General features: G+C 41.5%; 1 protein-coding gene across 1 annotated transcript in view; it reads left to right on the forward strand.

The window, feature by feature from the left end:
- Window positions 1-11,196: 11,196 nt before the first annotated feature.
- The window catches only part of NDFIP1 (Nedd4 family interacting protein 1), a 54,842-nt gene continuing 44,314 nt past the window's right edge, over window positions 11,197-21,724 (forward strand). Inside the window, exon 1 of the mRNA XM_060093538.1 lies at window positions 11,197-11,470. Coding sequence (XP_059949521.1) covers window positions 11,408-11,470 — 63 coding nt within the window. The 5' untranslated portion in view covers window positions 11,197-11,407. The remainder of the gene's footprint in view (window positions 11,471-21,724) is intronic.

Here is a 21,724-nt window from a genome sequence, read left to right on the forward strand (position 1 = left end):
ATATGATTCTATTTATATGAAATGTCCAGACTAGGCAAATCCATAGAGACAGAAAGTTGATCAGTGGTTGCCAGAGGCTGTCGGGGGAGGGGGACAAGTGAGGAATGACTGATTAATGAGTGCAGGATTTCCTTTTGGGGTCATGAAAATGTTTTGGAACTAGATAAAGGTGATGGTTGCACAACATAATGAGTGTACTAGATGTACATTTTAAAAGAGTTAATTTCATGTTATATAAATCATATCTCAATTAAAAAAAAGAAATTAAGTACAGATACATGCTAAAATATGGATGAACTTTGAAAACATCGTGCTAAGTGAAAGATGCCAGACACAAAGGGCCACATATTATATGATTCAATTGGTAATGAAATATCCAGAATAGGCAAATCCATAGAGACAGAAAATATATAATGGCTGCACAGGACTGGGGATCTGGGGGGAATGGGAATGTTCTAAAATTGTTCCACACTGCAAATACCCTTAAAACCATTGAATTGTACATATTAAATGGAAGAAGTGTATGGTATGAGAGTTGTATGTCAATAAAGCTGTTACATAATAAAAGAGATGTATACATTTAAGCTTTTGAAAAGTTGAATCATTTCAGGGGTGGTTAGCATAGCTTACTACCTGCAGCCTGAAGAATCCTATCTCCTTAGTTTATCTAATTTGTATGTTGAGTTTGTGAATTGAGTTTTCTAAAATTCAGAACTCACAATAAACTTATGAACAGATGACTGAAAAAAGAATCAGGGGTTCAGGGCTTCCCTGGTGGCGCAGTGGTTGAGAGTCCGCCTGCCAATGCAGGGGACACGGGTTCGTGCCCCAGTCCAGGAAGATCCCACATGCCGCGGAGCGGCTGGGCCTGTGAGCCATGGCCACTGAGCCTGCGTGTCTGGAGCCTGTGCTCTGCAACGGGAGAGGCCACAACAGTGAGAGGCCCGCGTACCGCAAAAAAAAAAAAAAAAAAAAAGAATCAGGGGTTCAGAAATAAGCACATGTATATAAGGATATTTTGTATATGATAAAGGAGACTTTTTAAATGATTGTTCAACAAATGGTATGAGATCTAGCTAGCCATTAAAAAAAAAAAGGATTCCTATCATATTCCTTGTCCCCAAATAAATTGAACTGGATCAAACATGTCCATGTGAAAAAGAAAACCGTAAAAGTATTGGAAGAAAATATAGGTGAATGTTTTCATGATCTTGGGGATGAGAAAGATCTTCCTAAATTAAAGCAAGAAGTTAAAAAAAAAAGGAGACATAGATTTGACTCCTTTTTTAAAAAATGCAAGAAACTTCAGTACCGCAAATAGCCTTCCTCTCTCCTCTTTTCTAGTTACTCACTCTACTCAAATTTGATCGGTCCTTCAGGGTAGAGCTAAAATTGCCCTCCCCTGTGGCATCTTTCCCAGCCACTGTAGCACATATGATCATTTCTTCCTTTCCTGAACTTCTGTTGACCTTGGTCAAAAATACAGGGATGGAAAGAGGAGGTGGATGGATTGTATTTTACCTGCCAACTCCAGACAACTGGCAGTGGTGATTCAGAGCACTGTGTTGAGAAGGATTCTGAGCTGCATTGACCTCGGTGGGAGTGTTGTGATCAATTATTGGTATCTATCTGGGGCCTGGGATAGGTGGCACGAGTCACATGCGTTTCCTCTGCCTTTGGGCATCCCATTCTAAGTACCTAAAGCCCAGGGACCACATCTTACACTTCTTGTTCTTAATGATATATCTATGTGTTGCTACTGTTGTTATTGCTTTTTATATTCCCTCAGAATCTCTCATGGAGCTATGTACAAGAGTGCCCAATAAATACTGTAATAATGCTATAAAAAATACTCTGAAAAGAGTACCTGGCATTCTGAAACTAGTGCTTTCCAGGAGCCGAATGGTTCCCAAACCCAGAAAATATCCCCAAAGTGACCTCTAGTTTATGGTGTGGAGGCAGGAGGGTGGCAGGGACTGGGTGCACTAGAAGGAGGCACATCTTTACTTTTTTATTCAAACAAAACCTGTTTACCTTCAAAGTATACTCACTGCATGTGGGCTTTGTATGTGGGCAGAAAATGGAAGGGTTTGTTGAAACAGAGAAAGCTGCCCATGGAGTAAGAATTAACAATCTATTTACTGAATGAATGAATACATGAATAAAATAAAAGAACTGAAAACAGCTCTGACATAACAAGGTGTTCCACGGAGCTCAAGCATCGCATGCCCCTGGCAAGAAGCTAGCAAACTGGTCTCTGTATTAAGACCAACTCCAGGTTAACACAGCAGAAGAGACTCAATTGGAAGGTCTGCCCACGGCTGAACAATGCTCTCTCCCAGTCTCCTCAATTCTGCTGTCTGGTTGAATTCACTTCTGCTCATTCTAGCACCCTGCACCCCGTTTTAGCCGGCATCAGTCCAGCCTCAGGACTGCTTTTTGCAATGGTCCTAATCTCATCTCAGCAAGTAAGGAGTTACCCACAGAAAGCCCAGGCCACGAAAACTCCCTGGGTCTCTGTGGCTGGAAAATCTGTGTCACCAGAGGTATCGCTAGAGAAGTCATCCCTTCCACTCACTGCAGTTTTGGAGATGCAGGGACCACAGGCAGAAACACGTGATAGTTCCTGGTATTTGCAGTTTACAAAGTACTTTTACATACATTATCCATTTTAGTTGATCTTCAGGAGGTAAAAGACTAAGTCAGAGACCCTCATCTTTTTCCTTGAAATCTATCTGCTTTAGAAGAGCAATTTTTGCCAAAATTCATATGAAAGGTGTTTTTTTCCTGCTGGCAAGAGACACTTTTCTACCTTCCCCAATAAAAGAAGTCTAGACTCCAGGTGGGAGGAAGGCTTATCTTTAGGCACCTGCTGGGTTAGTAAGAAAGGGCTACGCCCTGGGCAGTGATGTCTGTGTTTTGGAAGGGAGAAGGGAGTGACATTTTTAGGCTGCAAGCCTCTTCTGACAGCGCTGAGGACAGATCTATTTTTGGAAGCATTCTCTGCCACCCACGAAGACCTCAAAAGGTAACCAAGCACCTGGCACAAGGTTTCCTGTGGGGAAAGTTGTTAAGGGCTGGAGAGCTTCTGCGTATTCTGAGTCATGAAGTTTGACTTCATCATCAATCTGATGCAGAGAGAGCACAAAACGCCCCCCACGCACCCCGCCCCGGCCTTGTTTTGAATCACATTTGGTTGCATGATGACAGCACACTTGGGGATGGCACAAATTCTCAAATCATAAAAGATTGGGCCTCAGACTCACAGAGAGGAGGCCAGGGTGATGTGTGTTAACCTAAAATGGTAGATAGTATAGTTCCGAGGTGGAAGGAACCTTGTGTTAGGGATCAGCTCTGCCACTTCCTGGCTGTGTGATCATGGGCATGTGACTTAACCTCTCTGAGCTCACTTTCCTCATCTGTAAAGTGAAGGATCAAATCAAATGATTTCTAAGGTCCTTTTAGCCCCAGTCTTCGATGACACATACACACACACACACACACACACACACGCAAGATAATTAACTTTCATGCAACTTGTTCCCTCATCCATAGAACAGAGATAGAAACAGACTCTACCCCATGTATTTACTGTGAGTGGTAGAAAGATAATAAATGTAAACTGCTTGGCACAGTCCCCAGCATAAAGTAAGTGCTCAAGACATGTGAGTTATTAAAGCACTGTTCATGTGGCCAGTGACATCAGAGGAAGCTTTGTTAGGGCGGTGGACAATGAAAAGCGTGACAAACATCAGTGGGAATTAAGCTGGTATTCTGGATGACCTACAGATGAGTATACTGACCATGTTTGCCACTGGAATGACACTGGCTTAACAGGTAAAGGAAAGACAAGGCAAGAGGATGTTTGGTGTTTCAAGAGCTAACAGCTTCCATTCCCACCACCAAGAGGGTAGCCAATTATACCACTTAAAATTGAAATGTGAGATTTTGTGACCTGTTTTGTCACAATCAACTCTGGAAAGGCTGCGTTCCCAGGGTGCCACCCCACCTTGCACCACTACCCTAGTAGAGCACTGCTGACTCAAGGAGAGGAATTTGGCATACAAGGGGGCTTCTCTTTGTTCCATCTACGGGCTTTAGTTACTGAAGATGTGGTGAGGATGGCGAGACCCACACAGGAATAATGTTATAGAGGAGTTCCTGAATAATTTGGCCGGGATGTCAACACTGCTTAAAAACTAAGGTGTAATTTCCAGGTCCGTATGTAATCTCATTTAGAACTCGAGATTCTCTCTTTTACTTTGCCTGAGGCCTGCTCTAAGTCACCTGGGAAGAGCTCCCTGAAGACCTGTAGGAACCAGCATGCATTCCCACAAGCTGCTGCTCAGTTTAAGCCAACCTCAGCTTCTTCCAGTGGGGGCCCCCTGCAGGTCGCTTCTCTTTTGTGTCATAATTAGTGCACATCGTTTCTCCCCTGACACACCACAGGCATAAATATGAGCTTTAGTATTTCCCTTGTGTAATTGTGTTACTTATTATACTCCCTAAACACAGTAAGAAAACTACTAGCCTGGGAAATGTGACAAACCCTTTTCTTACCCTTCCAGTCAGCCTGAGGGTTGGAGATTTAAGCATTTCCCTAATCACCTTGTTCTTTTTTTTTTTTTTTTGCGGTACGCGGGCCTCTCACTGTTGTGGCCTCTCCCATTGCGTAGCACAGGCTCCGGACGCGCAGGCTCAGCGGCCATGGCTCACGGGCCCAGCCGCTCCGCGGCACGTGGGATCTTCCCAGACCGGGGCACGAACCGGTGTCTCCTGCATCGGCAGGCGGACTCTCAACGACTGCACCACCGGGGAAGCCCACCACCTTGTTCTTTTTTTCAAAGAACTATTTAATACAATTGGTCGGTATGTTTTGTCCAAAGATGAGGATCAGTCACTTGATTTCCTTGTGGACGCTTTGCTGTTCCTCATTCCTTTGCCACCCACAATGCCCCTAAATAAACTGGGAGCCATTTGTCAGGGGAAGGATCACTCAAAGATTTTGTGGGTTCACCTCCTATGGTTGCACAGATTGTATATTGCCCAAATTCAGGGTGGTGGGTGTCATTTGCGTAGACTACAATGGGATGACCATTCCTGCAGTGGGGCAACGCACAACTTGCACAATCATATATGGCAGTAAATATGTGGACAAGCTGTAGCATCATTCCTGGCAGGGAAGATTCCCAAAACTTAAAGTATATGTTCTGTTCAGGACAGAGGGGTCAGTTTAGCATCTTTATAATTAAATGTTAGTGAAGACTCTTGGAAGAAATTTCTCCATTGTTTTCGGTATCTTCTAGTTTTATTTATTTATTTATTTATTTTTAGTAAATTTATTTATTTAATTATCTTTTTATTTTTGGCTGCGCTGGGTCTTTGTTGCTGCTCACAGGCTTTCTCTAGTCGTGGCGAGCAGGGCTACTCTTCGTTGCGGTGCACAGGCTTCTCATTGCAGTGGCTTCTCTTGTTTCGGAGCATGGGCTCTAGGCCTGTGGGCTTCAGTAGTTGTGGCACGCAGCCTCATTAGTTGTGGCTCCCGGGCTCTACAGCACAGGCTCAGTAGTTGTGGTGCACAGGCTTAGTTGCTCCGTGGCACGTAGGATCTTCCCGGACCAGGGCTCGAACCCGTGTCCCCTGCATTAGCAGGCAGATTCTTTTTTTTTTTTTTTTTTTTTTTTTGGTATGCGGGCCTCTCATTGCTGTAGCCTCTCCCGTTGCGGAGCACAGACTCCGGACGCGCAGGCTCAGCGGCCATGGCTCATGGGCCCAGCCGCTCCGCGGCATGTGGGATGTTCCCGGACCGGGTCACGAACCCGTGTCCCCCGCATCGGCAGGTGGACTCTCAACCACTGCGCCACCAGGGAAGTCCTTCTCGTTTTATTTAGCTCAGGTTCACTATCAATTGTATAACCTATGAAGTCTTCACTATGATTGGATGCCAAATTTATGGTGTGCCTGTAATATGTATTACTTCGTTTTTGTGTTAACCTCATTCCTGATGTTATTTCAATCCTACAGGGGCCTACTATGTGTCAGGCTCTGTTCACATAGAGACAACAGTGAACAAGAAGGCAAAGTCTATTTCATGTTGCTACTCTTGTTTTGCTTTTTCTTTCTCATCTACTCTAATCTATGATTTCTTGCTATACTGTAAGCACTTATATCCTTTTTGGATCAAGAAAGTGTAAAAAATAAGTAAATGCTGTAAATATATATGTACCTAACAATAAAGCACTAAAATATATGAAGCAAAACTGACACAACTGAAAAGAGAAATAGACAATTCAGCAATAATAGTTGGAGACTTCAACAATCCACTTTCAATAATAGCTAGAACAACTAGGCTGAAGATTAACAAGGAAATAGAGGATCTGAGTTAACTATAAGCCAGCTAGACCTAATAGACACCTGTAGAACACTCTACCCAACAGCAGCAGAATATACATTCTTTTCCAGTAAACATGTAACATTCTCCAGGATAGACCATATGCTATAGCAAAAGGCAAACCTCAATAAATTTAAAAGGATTGAAATAATGCAAAGTATGTTCTTCAACCACAATGGAATGAAATTAGCAGTCGATAATAGGAAGAAATTTGGGGAATGCACAAATATAAGGAAAGTAAACCACACACTGCTACATAATCAACGAGTCCAAGAAATCACAAGGGAAATTAGAAAATCCTTAGAGATGAATGAAAATAAAGCCATAACATACCAAAACTTATTATCTGTTAACTAAAATAAGTAGATAACCACTCTTAGCACTACTTAATTTCATTTCAGAGAATAAATGAGAAACTATTCTTTTATAGTTTCAGGTTCTAGGCAGAAAGCCTCAGTACTTGCCCATATTGGTGCTAAATTAATATTTGTTGAATGAATGAATCAGTTGCGTTCCAGTGGCAAGAAGGTAAACTAAGGAATCAGGAGTCTCATGTTGGATTCCTACTTGACTAACACTTTTCCTCTTACTTTTTTGCACAAGCCATTTATGTTTTAAGAGTTTTTATAAATTCCCATCCTCTTAACTCTTTCCCTTTCTTCTCCATTAGGCCTTCTGCATCAATCTGTGGTTTAAACTACGTACTCAAGCTCTTAGCACATAAACTTTTTTTGTTCTGCTGTGAAGCTAGGTATTGGCAAACTACTTACTGCCTGGGGGCCGAATCCAGCCCACCACCTGTTTTCGTATGACCTGCATTAAGAATAGTTTTTACATTTTTCAATAGTTAAAAAAATCAAAAGAAGAATAATATTTCATGACATGAAAATGATAGGAAATTCAAATTTCAGTGTCCATAAATAAAGCTTTAGTGGAACACAGCCACACCAATCTGTCTACTATTTTCTATGGCTGTGTTCATGATACAATGGCAAAGTGAAGTAGCTGTGACAGAAAGCTTGTCACAAAGCTTTTGTGGTCCACAAAGCCCAAAATATTTACTATCTATCCCTTTAAGTAAAAGTTTGTGGACTCCTGTTCTAAGCTTTTGTACAACCATATTCATGACTTGCTATGCCTTTCCCTCTTTCCATCATGACAAACCCTTACTCTCATTCAAAACCCTTTCTCCTCAGTCCTTACCTGATTATCACACCTGGTCACATAATTCTCTTCACCACCTCTTGGCATTACTTAATATAGGCCAACACAAATATAATTAACTTGCAATGTTTATATTTAAAAATACATCTTGAATATGTGTTTCCTATCTTCTCTACTTCATTGTGAAGACTCCAAGGTTCTTCTATGTCCTATATTTCCCTCCATACACAGGGCAGTGCCCAAGTTTTGTTGTCAGACAGGTTCACATTTTGGTTCCACCACTCACTAGCTGAGCAAGTGATGTACATTTCCTGAATCTCTTCATCTGCAGAAGGGTTTTGTTATGAAGAATAAGGAGATGATTATGAAAGGGTCCAAGACCCAGGAGGTGCTCCACAAACAGTAGGAATTATCAGCAGATAATTTCTTTATTTGCAATAGCAAGACATTACCTTTGCCTTTAATGAAACTCATAGTGATGGAGTGAGAATTCAAAGAAGTAGTAAGTCAGTAGAAATGGAGCTGCATGGTTCAGCTGGAGCCCTGTAAAGATTAGCTGGAGACATTCAAGGCCTGAAATGAGATATTAGACCAATGAGACTTTGTTTAAAATTTAACAAGCCTTTCTTGGTTACTTACTGAGCTCAGTACTGCCTTGGACTGGCCTCAGGTGATGTGAAAGAAGACCACATCTATCCTGGAGGAGATTTTTGTTTAAATCGGGGTAGGAGTGGGGAAACAGACATGAGCTATGTTCTTACTTGTCCGTAATTTTTCTCTTCTCTCTCAGGATGGATGATTCAGAGCCAGCAATTCACATAAAAAGAACTGCACATGGAAAGTATTACTGCTATTCTGTGGGGAAATAAGCTTCTAAGTACAGCAATCTGAAATTAATAACTTTCTCTGTGGAAACTCTCTTGACAACATCTCAAGATGAAGCCAAAGAGTGCAATTTTTCCAGCCTTGGATTATCTTCTCTGTCTGCTTGGCTTGCAGCAGGCACGGATCCGTGAGTCAGAAATTCAGAGTTTGCCCCTTCACTGTACAGTTTGCTCACCAACTGGAGACCTTATACAGCAGTGACTCAATTTCTCAATTCCCTAGTTCACACAGCCATTGAATCAACACACACATCACCTCAATTTACTTACAAAAGGCTTTTTTTGGGGGGGGCACTCCGCGCAGCTTATGGGATTTTAGTTCTCCAACCAGGGATTGAACCTGGGTCCTCGGCAGTGAGAACATGGAGTCCTAACCACTGGACCACCAGGGAACTCCCAATCTACTTACCAAAGGCTTTGGGGGAACCCAGAGGGAAAAAAAAGTCCTCACCGTTAACAGAAAACATACTGGTTCAGGACATCAGAAAAGGAGCAGGAAAGGGAGATTGGAAGCTGGAGATCAACTTTTTTTTTCTTTTGAGAGAAAATATTCCTGTGAGAAAGCCTACGATAAATATGTATGTATGATGTATGTATGTCCACATGCAGGGAGTGTATAGCTATTGAGGAAGAAAGTAATTTAGGAAAGAAGTAGATGAGAAGGACAGCAACTTCTTTTCCACAGAAGCCACAAAAGTGCTGCAGACACGCATGAAGGTGGCAGCAGCTGCTCCAATAGCCATACGTGTCAGCACAGACACATCTTTTTTTATTTCTTCTTACCCGTAAATTTAGAAAATCTGAGCAAAGAAGTCTGGATTTCTACTTTCCAAGGATGAGATTTCTTAAAATTTCAAATTAGACTTTTTTTCCCTTATATAAAACCACAATGTAGGAGATGATGTTTGGAATGACTCACTGTACATCGTTACATTTGAAGGTTGTTTTTCCGGATTAAAAAGAACAATTGTGGGACAGACTAAGGAGCAGACCCCTTGGAAACTCTCGGATTGGCATGTTGCTGGATTTGTTCACTGTCCCACAGTGGACATATGTGAGGCCAGTGCTTGGAAATAGGGACAGACATGTTGGAGTTTGGATACTGGTAGAGAACTCAAAGTGAGGAAGAGAAATATATAGATTTTTTTTTTTTTTTTTTTTTTTTTTTTGCGGTACGGGCCTCTCACTGTTGTGGCCTCTCCCGTTGCGGAGCACAGGCTCTGGACGCACAGGCTCAGAGGCTATGGCTCACGGGCCCAGCCGCTCCGCGCCATGTGGGATCTTCCTGGACCGGGACACGAACCGGTGTCCCCTGCATCGGCAGGCGGACTCTCAACCACTGCGCCACCAGGGAAGCCCCTAGAATTTTTGTTGATTACAGTTGGCTCCTACGTACAGAGACCTCAGGGTTGGTTCAAAACGTACAGCTGAGGTTTAAAATATGTAGTTAAATAACTTGAAAATTAGAAGATAAAACAATAATGAGATTAGTGGCAATTCTGGACTACCAACTTGGAAAGGCAATCAAGAAGAAATGGGAATGGTGACAGGCTTCAGAGATCAAGTGTTTTTCTGTGTTGGTCATGTGAGTAGAAGCAATTCCAGATGTCTGGGTATGATAGCAACAGCAGACCTCAAATGCCTGCTCTAGTATAGATAGCTATACTGTGCTAGATGCTTTGGGAGATATAAAAATATTTAAAAGGCAAATAGTTTCATCTTCACAAAGTTCCTAATTTAGTTGCATGATAATGGTTTAGAAAGCCAATTTGATGGGTTTACAGTCCAGCTTTAACCCTTACCAGCACTGTGTTCTTGAGTAAAATACTTAATGTCTTCAGGCATTACTCCCTCATCCGTGGAACATCAATACTCGTATCTCCTATATGGCAGTTATGCTGCCTCCTTTCCATTCTTCCACAAGGCAAGCTTTCACTTCCCTCACCCCCTTTGCATATATGTTCCTGTTACCTGGAAAGCTCTTAGCATGGCTACATCTTTGAAGTTTTGCCTTTCATGTCAGAGAGCTTTAGTTCAGAAAATATCGTGTCTATATCCACGGATGAGGCTGTTAAAACACTAAAAGGACTACATAAAAATACGGATGCTATTATTATCAGCCACCCGAAATAGGCTTTGAGATCAAGGAGTTCTCCGGGATTTAGGGTCAGCAAATTTTTTCTCTAAATGGCCAGATAGCAAGTCATTTAGGATTTGCAGGCCATACTAAACAAATGGGAGCGGTTGTGTTCCAAATAAAACAATTTATGGACACAGAAATTTGACTTTCACGTTGCTTTCCACAGTCACTGAACCGGATTTGGCCTCTGCCCTGTAGCGGACTGACCCCTAGTCTCTATGAGGATGGCAGACGAGAAGGGAGTGGAGAAGAACCGAGATTCTGCAGCCAGATGTTAGCGACCAGATGGCTGCTGCGTGAGGCTGTCTCAACCTCCCTGGGCGCCAACGACATCTACAATGGGGCTGTGGCCCCCGTGTCTGGGGTTTGTGATGAGGGTTAGAAGTGACACGCAGGGGAAGCTCGGTGCTTGGAACGAGGGGCCCATTAACAGCGTCGCCCTCTCTGCGGTAACCTGGGAGCAACCGGGTTTCGGGCGGAACCGACTCCGAAGCCTCAGCCTCGGGGTGTGGGAGGAGGGGCGGAGCCCACCCGGGGCGGCGGCACCGCGGGGCGAGGCCGGGCCGGGCGGGCCGGGCGGCGCGAGTCGGGGGCGGGGCGGCGGCGCAGCGTCGTCGTCGTCGTCCCCGCCTCCTCCCCAGGGGCCGCGTCGGAACCTCGGTAGCCGCGGCGCGTACAGCCCGAGGAGAGCGGCGGGCCTGGCAGCGGCGGTGGCCACCGAGACCCACCCGAGGCACCTCCCCGTCGGCCTCCCGGCGCCCCCAGGCCGCAGCGCCCGCGCACCTTCAGCTCGCTCGCTCGCCCTCCTTCCCTGCGGCCGGCTGCGCCATGGCGTTGGCGTTGGCGGCGCTGGCGGCGGTGGAGCCGGCCTGCGGCAGCCGGTACCAACAGGTAAGCAGCGCCCAGTGTCTCCCCGGCCCTGCCCTACCCGCTGGCCGCTTCAGGCCTCCTCTCCGGCCCCGCCTGTGGCCAACTCGATGCCGCGGCTTGGCAGGCCGCGCTGGGCCTGGGCGGGTCGGGCGGGCCCCGGGCTCGAATTCGAGGCGGCCGCGAGCTGGGCCTGTCCCTCCGCCACCCGGGCCGGGACTTGGGCGGTGGAAAAACCTCCGCCCCGCAGTGTTTCTCGCATTGCCCACGGCGGGCGGGTCCCCGGGTCGGAACCCGCGACCCTCCGGAGGCGTCGACCAGGGGACATTCAGTTTTCCTTTTTCCACCTTGAATTTGATGTCACTGGAAAGAAAGAAAAAAAAGCGTGAGATGGAAAAGGAAACTGGGTGGAGAGGAAAGATTAAAATCGCTGCTACTGCTGCCGACGGCTCTCCGCAGCGAGATGCGATTACTCAGGGTTTCAGAGCCTAGTCTGCTCGTCGAAACCCATCCCCCTCGCTTGCGTTTTAAGACAAAAGTCAAAATGAGACGAGGAACAAGTCCGCAGTTCGCAGTAGATTTGGGAAAGGCGATTAACTGGCGATGTCCCTAAAATGTCGAGCTACGTTGCAGGCTGCAGGGCGTGTGCCTGAGTGTATGTTTTCAGAGATTGGAAATGACGTTTAAGGAGATTGAATAGCATAGCTGGGGAGAAAATGTATAGGAGATGATTAGATTATTATCTCGGGTACGATTTCTAAATTGAGACCCTAGGGAAAACAGCTGCTTGTTTTACTCGCCTGTCTGTAGCCGGGTTTCCCTCGGAAATTCGGGAAGACATTTTGCAGGGTTTTTAGAGGTATTCAATCTAAGACATCGTAATTGTGGGAACTGAGCCAGGTGGTAACTGATGTTGATTGGAACCGCAGGTAACTGCTTACATTTTATTTCAGATGCTCTCACTATAATTTGCATACAAATGGCAATCGTGCTTTTATGAAATTAAATGTCCTGTCATAGATGATCTACAGTTTTATATTTTAGAAGTGAGGAAAACCAGTATGATTAAAACATGTAGATTAATCCTGGTGGGGCCAGTTACTGGGTTGTTCTGCTGTCGTCAGCCCTCTGTTGTAATTTCCTCCCTCCTACAGCCCAACTCCTGATATGACTGATTTTAAGAATTTAGCTTTTTGGTTTCATAAGCACGCCCAAATTGTGGCAGTGCAGTCTAGTTCTTAGATCTCTCACAGCCTGGGGTACATGCTTTTTTGTATGACCTTGGGCAAGGCCCTGGGTTCCTCCCTGCTTTAGTAAAATATGATTGACAGGTATCACTTAACTGTCACCAAGGTGTTCACAAATCACATGTACCCCATCGTATGATTTAATTCATTCTTTTCATCCTGCCTTGGATAAGGCAAAGAAGCAAAAAGCTGTGGCTTTTCTTTGTACTGCCATCTTCTTGAGCTATTAGGTAATGCTGACATAACGCTAGAATACAAAAAATTTGATGGAGTAACAAAATTACGTATTTCTCAGCGTAGTGTTTAATAGCTTTTAATATGCAGAACAGAGGTATGTTAAGGACAGGCCATCTTTTTTATTTTTCAAAACTTATTATTTTGAAGAAATCTTCAAAAAAAAAAAAAGAATGAAAGGCCTAATCTTCCCAGAAAAATTGCAAAATATGAAAGCCAAAAAAACCCAAAACCCCACACCAAAAACCTATCACATATAGATAACCAAAGTTAATATTTTGTGTATTCTTGTGGACTCATAGCTGTGTAAGTATACATGAGTGTATATAAGTGTACATGTACAGATAAGGAAAGTTAATATTGATTGAGCATTTATTATGTGCCAGTCATGGTACTAAGTGCTTTATATCTATTATTTCACTTAATCCTCACAAAACCCCTTCGAGGCAGCGTTTGGTATTGTATAGAGGACAAGTCAAGACTCCCTAGAGGCTCAGTAACTTGCTCAAGGTCACAGCTTCTAAGTAGTGATTACAAGGATAAATACATGCTCATCTACTTAAAACACAGGCTTATGACCCAAATATAAGCATATGCATTAGCAGATATATACATGTGCATATGTATTCTCTTATGTACCCATACATACATATACAGGCACATCTTTGTACATACGTGCAGTTCCATGGGCCCCTGATTATACTTGCACACACTTTGTGCATATGTGCACATGTATGTTTACATACCCACATGTTCTCAAATACATGTGCATTCACAAATTTGCACGTGTGCACATATATGTACAAAGGCACACAATATAGCTATATAATAAAATGGGTTCATATTTTAATGTCTGCAGAGCATGCAGTTGTATAGTTGAACCATAATTTAATCAATTGGCTATTGTTGGTCTCTACGGGTGTTTATAATTTTTTTCTGTCACTGAAGTTTCTTTTATATACATCTTCAACCATTTCCTTAGTATAAATTTCTCGGCGTGTAAATGCTTGGTCAGAGAATATACATATTTAAAAGGCTTTTGAATTATGGAATGTTGATGAATTGTCCAGGCAACTTGATAGGAGCATGATACTCTTTGGTTGTCACAAAGGGCCGTTCTGACTTCTATTTGATCTGGTTAGTCAAATTGAGCTGGTCCTCTAGTGAAGTAAGTGTAATGGAAAACTATGATTCATTCATAAATGCAAACAGTGGTTTTGCCTTTATGGTCTTTTGATTGGTAGAGCAATATGTGCACAACTTAGCATTACCACAGACTATACAGATAGGCTGGGCTCATAGGTTTCCTGTCGCTTTATTTTTCCCTTTTTGCATTTTGAAACTGAGGTTGTGTGTCCAAACATTCTGAAGCACTGTTTCAGGAAGCTCTAGGTAGGCCCAGTGTTGAGAAACCTGTTGTGTTTTCGTCTGTCTGAGGATGTTTACCCTGTTCATCCATTCCAAGCCTTCTTTGCCTCACTGTAATAGATCTTTGGCTATATCATGCATTTAGCCAAATACTTCCTGAAATGTTTTGAGATATTTGGATTTCAATCCATTGAAAGTAGGCAATGATGACACTGCCATATAGGCTTAAAAATAGACTGCGGAGGGCTTCCCTGGTGGCACAATGGTTAAGAATCCGCCTGCCAGTGCAGGGGACACGGGTTCGAGCCCTGGTCTGGGAAGATCCCACATGCCGGGGAACAACTAAGCCCGTGTGCCACAGCGACTGAGCCTGTGCTCTAGAGCCCACGAGCCACAACTACTGAGCCCACGTGCCACAACTACTGAAGCCCGCACACCTAGAGCCCGTGTTCCACAAGAGAAGCCACCGCGATGAGAAGCCTGTGCACCGCAACAAAGAGTAGCCCCCACTTGCCACAACTAGAAGAAGCCCGTGCGCTGCAAAGAAGACCCAGTGCAGCCAAAAAAAAAAAAAAAAAAAAAAAGTCTGCAGAATGTTTACTTTTAGATCTGACTCCCTGTCTGCTAAAGAAGTTGCTCGCTTGTGGGCATCACTAATAAGTTTGTATTGTAGTCTGGTGACATTGTAAAGCAGTTTTGGGTAAGTTCTTTCAGGATTGTGAAGGAAGGTTTTGATAGATGAAGGAAAGAATTTCATCTCCGGCAGGCCAAACTTTTTCATGTTCAAGTGTTATATGATGTTATGATCCTAGAGGAAGGAGTGAGTGGTGCCCATGTGGTTTTATTTTTTTATTTTTATTTTTTTTAGTTACAGAAATATCATGGAATGCCCCTTAGGATGTCATGTCAAGATTTTGAGGTTATTTGGTGTATTTGTGGCCTGTATTGCCAATGATCAAAGAAAACTTTTATAAAAATACTGAGAAGATGGGTAGAATTATTTCTTAGAAGAATTTTTTTAGTTGTGGTAAAATATATATTTTATATATAAAATATATATGAAGTTTTACCATTTTAACTGTACACTGTTTTTAAGTAAGTGTACAGTTAGTTCAGTAGTTTTTGTTTTTTGTTTTTTGGCTGCATTGGGTCTTCACTGCTGCGCTCGGGCTTTCTTTAGTTGCAGCGAGCGGGGACTACTGTTCGTGGCAGTGCGCGGGCTTCTAATTGCGGTGGCATCTCATTGCAGAGCACAGGCTCTAGGCGGCGGGCTGCAGTAGTTGTGGCTCGTGGGCTCTAGAGTGCAGGCTCAGTCGTTGTGGCTCACGGGCTTAGTTGCTCCGTGGCATGTGAGATCTTCCTGGACCAGGGATCGAACCCGTGTCCCCTGTATTGGCAGGCGGATTCTTTTTTTTTTTTTTTTTTTTTTTTTTGCGGTACGCGGGCCTCTCACTGTTGTGGCCTCTCCTGTTGGAGAGCACAGGCTCCGGACGCGCAGGCTCAGCGGCCATGGCTCACGGGCCCAGCCGCTCCATGGCACGTGGGATCTTCCCGGACCGGGGCACGAACCCGCGTCCCCTGCATCGGCAAGCGGACTGTCAACCACTGTGCCACCAGGGAAGCCCTGGCAGGCGGATTCTTAACCAACCACTGTCTACGAGGGAAGTCCCAGTTCAGTGTTATTAAGTACATTCACATTGTTGGGCAGTCTTCACCACCATCCATTTCCAGAAACTCCATACCCCTTAAACAATAACTCTGTTTCCCCCTCCCAAGCCTCTGACAGCCAACATTCTGCTTTTTGTCCATGAATTTGATTACTCTAAGTACCTCATATAAGTGGAATCATATAGTATTTGTTCCTTCTGACTGGCTTATTTCACTCAGTATAATGTCCTCCAGGTTCTTCCATGTTGTGGCATATGTCAGAATTTCCTTCCATTTTAAGGCTAAATAATATTCCATTGTATGTGTATACTATATTTTGTTTATCTACTTTTTGGCCATTGTGAATAATGCTGCTGTGAATATGGCTGAACAAGTATCAAAAGAGTCCCAGCTTTCAATTCTTTTGGATATATTGTTGAATTTGTACAATTTGTAGGTTTTACCATATGAACCAACAATTTGTAGAATTGTTCGTTCATATGGTATTGTTATTTTTAATTTTTTTGAGGAACTGCCATACTGTTTTCCATAGCAGTGCACTGTTTTATATTCCAACCAGCAGTGCATAGGTATTCCAATTTTGTCACATCCTCATCAACACTTGTTATTTTCTGTTTTGTTTTTGACAAAGCCATCTTAATGGGTGTGAAGTGGCATCTCATAATGGTTTTGGTTTGCATTTCCCTAATGATTAGTGATATTGACCATCTTTTTATGTGCTTGTTGGCCATTTGAATATCGTTGGAAAAATGTGTATTCAAGTCCTTTGCCAATTTTTGAATTGGGCAAATTCAAAAATTCAAATTTTTGAATTGTTTGCTTTTTGTTGTTGAGTTGTAGGCATAATTTCTTTTTTTTTTTAATTGAAGTATAGTTGATTTACAATATTGTGTTAGTTTCAGGTGTACAACATAGTGATTCAGTATTTTCGCAGATTATACTCCATTATAGGTTATTACAAGATACTGGGTATAATTCCCTTTATGTGTATATTCTTGTTGCTTATCTATTTTATATGTAGTAGCTTGTATCTGTTAATCTCATACCCCTAGTTTGTCCCTCCCTCCTTCCCTCTCCCCTTTGGTAACCACAAATTTGTTTTCTATATCTGTGAGTCTGTTTGTTTTGCATATACATTCATTTGTATTATTTTTTAGATTCCACATATAAGTGATATCATACAGTATTTGTCTTTCTCTGACTTATTTCACTAAGCATAATATTCTCTAGGTCCACCCACTTGCTGCAGATGGCAGTATTTCATTCTTTTTTGTGGCTGAGTAATATTCCATTGTATGTATATATTAAGAAGATAATGGTGTGTGTGTTTGTGTGTGTGTATCTCACATCTTCTTTATGTACATTTTCAACTTTTTACTATGAAAATTTCAAGCATATACAAAAATTTAGTGTAATAAATCTTACGTACCCATCACTCAGCTTCAACAATTATCAACAAATGGCTAATCTTGGGACTTCCCTGGTGGTCCAGTGGTTAAGAATCTGCCTTCCACATATACAATGGAGTATCACTCAGCCAAAAAAAGAAACGAAATTGAGTTATTTGCAGTGAGGTCGATGGACCTAGAGACTGTCATACAGAGTGAAGTAAGTCAGAAAGAGAAAAACAAATACTGCATGCTAACACATATATGGAATCTAAAAAAAAAAAAAAGGTTCTGAAGAACCTAGGGGCAGGACAGGAATAAAGATGCAGACGTAGAGAATGGACTTGAAGACACGGGGAGGGGGAAGGGTAAGCTGGGACTAAGTGAGAGAGTGGCATGGACATATATATACTACCAAATGTAAAATAGATAGCTAGTGGGAAGCAGCCGCATGGCATAGGGAGATCAGCTCAGTGCTTTGTGTCCACCTAGAGGGGTGGGATAGGGAGGGTGGGAGGGAGACGCAAGAGGAAGGGGATATAGGGATATATGTATGCATATAGCTGATTTACTTTGTTATACAGCAGAAACTAACACAACATTGTAAAGCAATTATACTGCAATAAAGACGTTAAAAAAAAAAAAAGAATCCACCTTCCAATGCAGGCAATGCAGGTTCGATCCCTGGTTGGGGAGCTAAGGTCCCACATGCCACGGGGCAACTAAGCCCACACACCACAACTAGAGAGAAGCCCACGCGTCTCAATGAAAGATCTCACATGCCACAACAAAGATCCCACGTGCCACAAGTAAGAACCGACACAGCCAAATAAACAAACAAACAAACAAAACAAATGGCTAATCTTTTTCATTTATACTCTCTACCATTATTTTGGAGCAAATCCTAGAAATCATATCATTTCGTCCATAAATATTTCTGTGTGTAACTCTAATGGTGTGATATTTTAAGCAGATATTATCACATGAGGAAATATGTCATGAGAGCACTTTTGTAACTTGTTATGAATGTGGAACCAGGATTTGTGAGTGTCAGGAGCTGCAGATCTGCAGCTATCCATTGTATTTGACTCAGTCTCTGTGAGGTGCTCTAGGAAATCCTGGCATCATCTAAACTGATGCCACCCACTGGTTTGCCTGCATATAACTTCAAATTACTTTATCCTGGACACCAATTACATTACATTACATTAAATTAGATTATAAAATAAATCCTACCATGAGAGTAATTTTGTATTTTGTTAATTAAAAAAAAAAGGAAGACTTGAAGAAATTGAAGTGACATTCTTTGATTTACTTGTTCTTAGGGCTTTAAAATAATTACTTTGGTTTCTTAATCATTTATTCTTACATTATCTTTGAACAAGTACAACTGTTTAGTGGAATCATATTCTTGTAGTAGTGGATAATGCCCATTTAGTTAAAGCAGCTTTTAACATTTTAATTAGAGATTACTGCTGAGAATCAACTTGGTGATCTTATCTTTATTCTCAAGTCATTTTTGCCAGTATGCCAGGCAGTTGGTGAATATCATGTATTGAATCTGTTGAATTTTATACATTCCAGTTGTCATTGCTTCTCGTGGCTGTCTAGAAAGAAGTACAGTGTATGTTGTTGCTTTCTCCAAGTGTAGTAATAAAGCAAGTGTTATCAGACATCACCTTGCACATCCTTCTGTTACAGTTAGTCTCATTTTTTCTGAATACCACAATTTATATTAAAACTTCTAAATACCAGCTCTAAATATTGATCCAATTTAAGAACATTTCTAGTGAAATATTTTCTTACTGATTAAAGCAGTTTCTTTCACGTGTATTATATATTTATTCTCCCCTAGCAATTTAGTATAATCTTTGACAGTTTTTCTTTTAAATTTGTGTATTGCAATAATATCAGTTAGTAGTAAATCAGAGGCTTCAATGTGATTTGGAGGTCTTTCTGGAGATTGGATATTTATGAATAGACATACAAAGGTTTAGGGAGGGTTTCTGTTTAATAACAATTTCATTTTATTTGTCATTCAATGTTTAAATGTGGCATTAAATGTTAAACATTTCTTGTGATAAAATAGTACACAGATACATTCTTTATATACTGGAGTCAAACAGTAACTTGTAAAGGAAAACTTGACTTCCCTTCTAGTCTCTCCCCAGAGGTGTAACTGCTTCTTAAGTTTGGTGTGCGTTCTTCAGGCTTTCTTCCTTTCCTTTAAAAAAAAAATGTTAAAAGTGTTAAATATTTAAAAGTAAACTTTACTTTTTGTAACATTTTTAGATTTTCAGAAACATTGAAGATAGTAGTTTCTGTATACCCCAGACCCAGTTTCCCCTTTAACATCTTATATTAGTGTGGTACATTTGTGACAATTAATGAACCAGTATTGATATGTTGTTATTAACTAAAGTCCATACTTTATTCAGATTTTCAGTTTTTATCTATGTGTTTTTTCTGTTCCACATTACATTTGGTCATCGTATCTCCATAGGCTCCTCTTGACTGTGACAGTTTCTCAAGTTTTCCATGTTTTTGATGACCTTTACAGTTTTGAGCAGTATTAGTCAGTTATTTGAAAGATGTCCCTGAATTGGGATTTGTTCGTTGCTTTTCTCATGATTAGACTGGAGTTGTGGGTTGGAGGGAGGAAGACCACAGAGGTAAAGTGCCATTTTACATCATGTCATATCAAGAATGTATACTGTCCCCATGACTTACCACTGTTGATGTTGACCTTGATCATCTGGCTGAAGTAGTGTTTGTCAGATCTCTCTACGTAAAATGACTCTTTCCCCCCTTTTGTACTGTGCTCTTTGGAAGGAAGTCACTGTGGTCACTATGCACAGCCTATACTTAAGGTTTGGGGAGTTAAGTTCCACCACCTCATTGGGGGCAGTGTATCTACGTAAATTATTTGGAATTTTTCTGCATGGGACATTTGTCTCTTCTCCGTTAATTTATTTATTCAGTGATACTAGTATGAACTCATTAATTTTATTCTTTGGGTTATAAGCCAACACTATTTTATTTTGTTGCTCACATTGTTCCAGCTTAGGCCATTGGGATCTCTTTCAGTTGGCACTTGTATCCCTTTGACAGAGCTCCATCTTTGTGGTTTTTTAAAGCACTTCCTTACTTTTTGGCACCAGGCTCACAATGTATATTTTCTGTGCCATCCTGGAATCAGCCATTTCTCCAAGGAACCCTGGTTCCTTTTATTGGAGAATGATGTTAGAAACCAAGATCTGTGCTCATTGCTGCTGGTGTGTCATTGCTTCTAGGCCTTCTAGGCTGACAGAGTAAAGAAATATATGTGTGTGTGTACATCCATAAACATTTCATATGTAACCACCTATCTGTAATAAACTGACTCTAATCCATTACTACATGGATCACTGTAGCCTCCTCCCCTCTCATCTTTCAACTTCTACTCCAGCAATCAGAGACCTGGCTCCTCCCACCTGCCATCCATTTACTTAAGTTAACTTCACTTCTAATGTACATGTGTAGCAGTATCAGAATTGTTAACTTACACCCCTGTGGGAAACAGTTTTGTCAACTAGAGGACAGGGCATATATATGTACAGTTTCTTTTGCCTTTAGTCTTAATAAAGACTACTCATTTCCAAAGTTACTTAGGTACTTATGTCACCACCTTTTCTTCTCACTCTCTTTAATGAGGTGGTTTCATAAATTTATAATACAGTTACATTGTTTTGTCACATTCTGCGTACCATCCTGGGAACCACCAACCACCTAACATTTTTTTTTCACATACATTAAAGTTCATACATTATTTCACATACATTAAATTTTTTTATTGTATTTCACATACATTAAAGTTCACCCCTTGTGTTATAAAGTTCCGTAGGTTTAGACAAATATAAGTTTTGACAAATGTATAGCATCCTTTTTGGTTTTGGTTTTTGTTTTTCAAACAGTACTTTTAAAGAAAAATGATGAGTGATTTCTCATTCTTATTTTCCAAATTTTCCACTAATGATCATGTTTTGCTTCTTTTTAAAAAATTCCTTAAAAATTTTTTTATTTGGAAGTAAATAAAAGCTGCAGGAATAGTGTAAAATAATACCCATATAGTATGTATTGCCCAGATTCATCATAAACATTAAGATTTGATTAGCAATGGCTACAATCCTATAAAAATTGAAAGTACTACAGGTAAAACTCAAGTCCTTTTAGCCACCACCAATTCTTTCTCCATGGAACTCAGTGCTTATTTTGCTGTTTACTTTGTTATTAAATTTTAAAAATTTGTTTTGTCCTTGTTAAATTTAGGTGAAATTTTGTGGACTATGTAGTCAGGAATATAGTGTTTTTAGTATTTTGAAGCTTTCATTTTA

Source organism: Mesoplodon densirostris, chromosome 3, assembly GCF_025265405.1.
Source record: "Mesoplodon densirostris isolate mMesDen1 chromosome 3, mMesDen1 primary haplotype, whole genome shotgun sequence".
Classification (NCBI taxonomy): domain Eukaryota; kingdom Metazoa; phylum Chordata; class Mammalia; order Artiodactyla; family Ziphiidae; genus Mesoplodon; species Mesoplodon densirostris.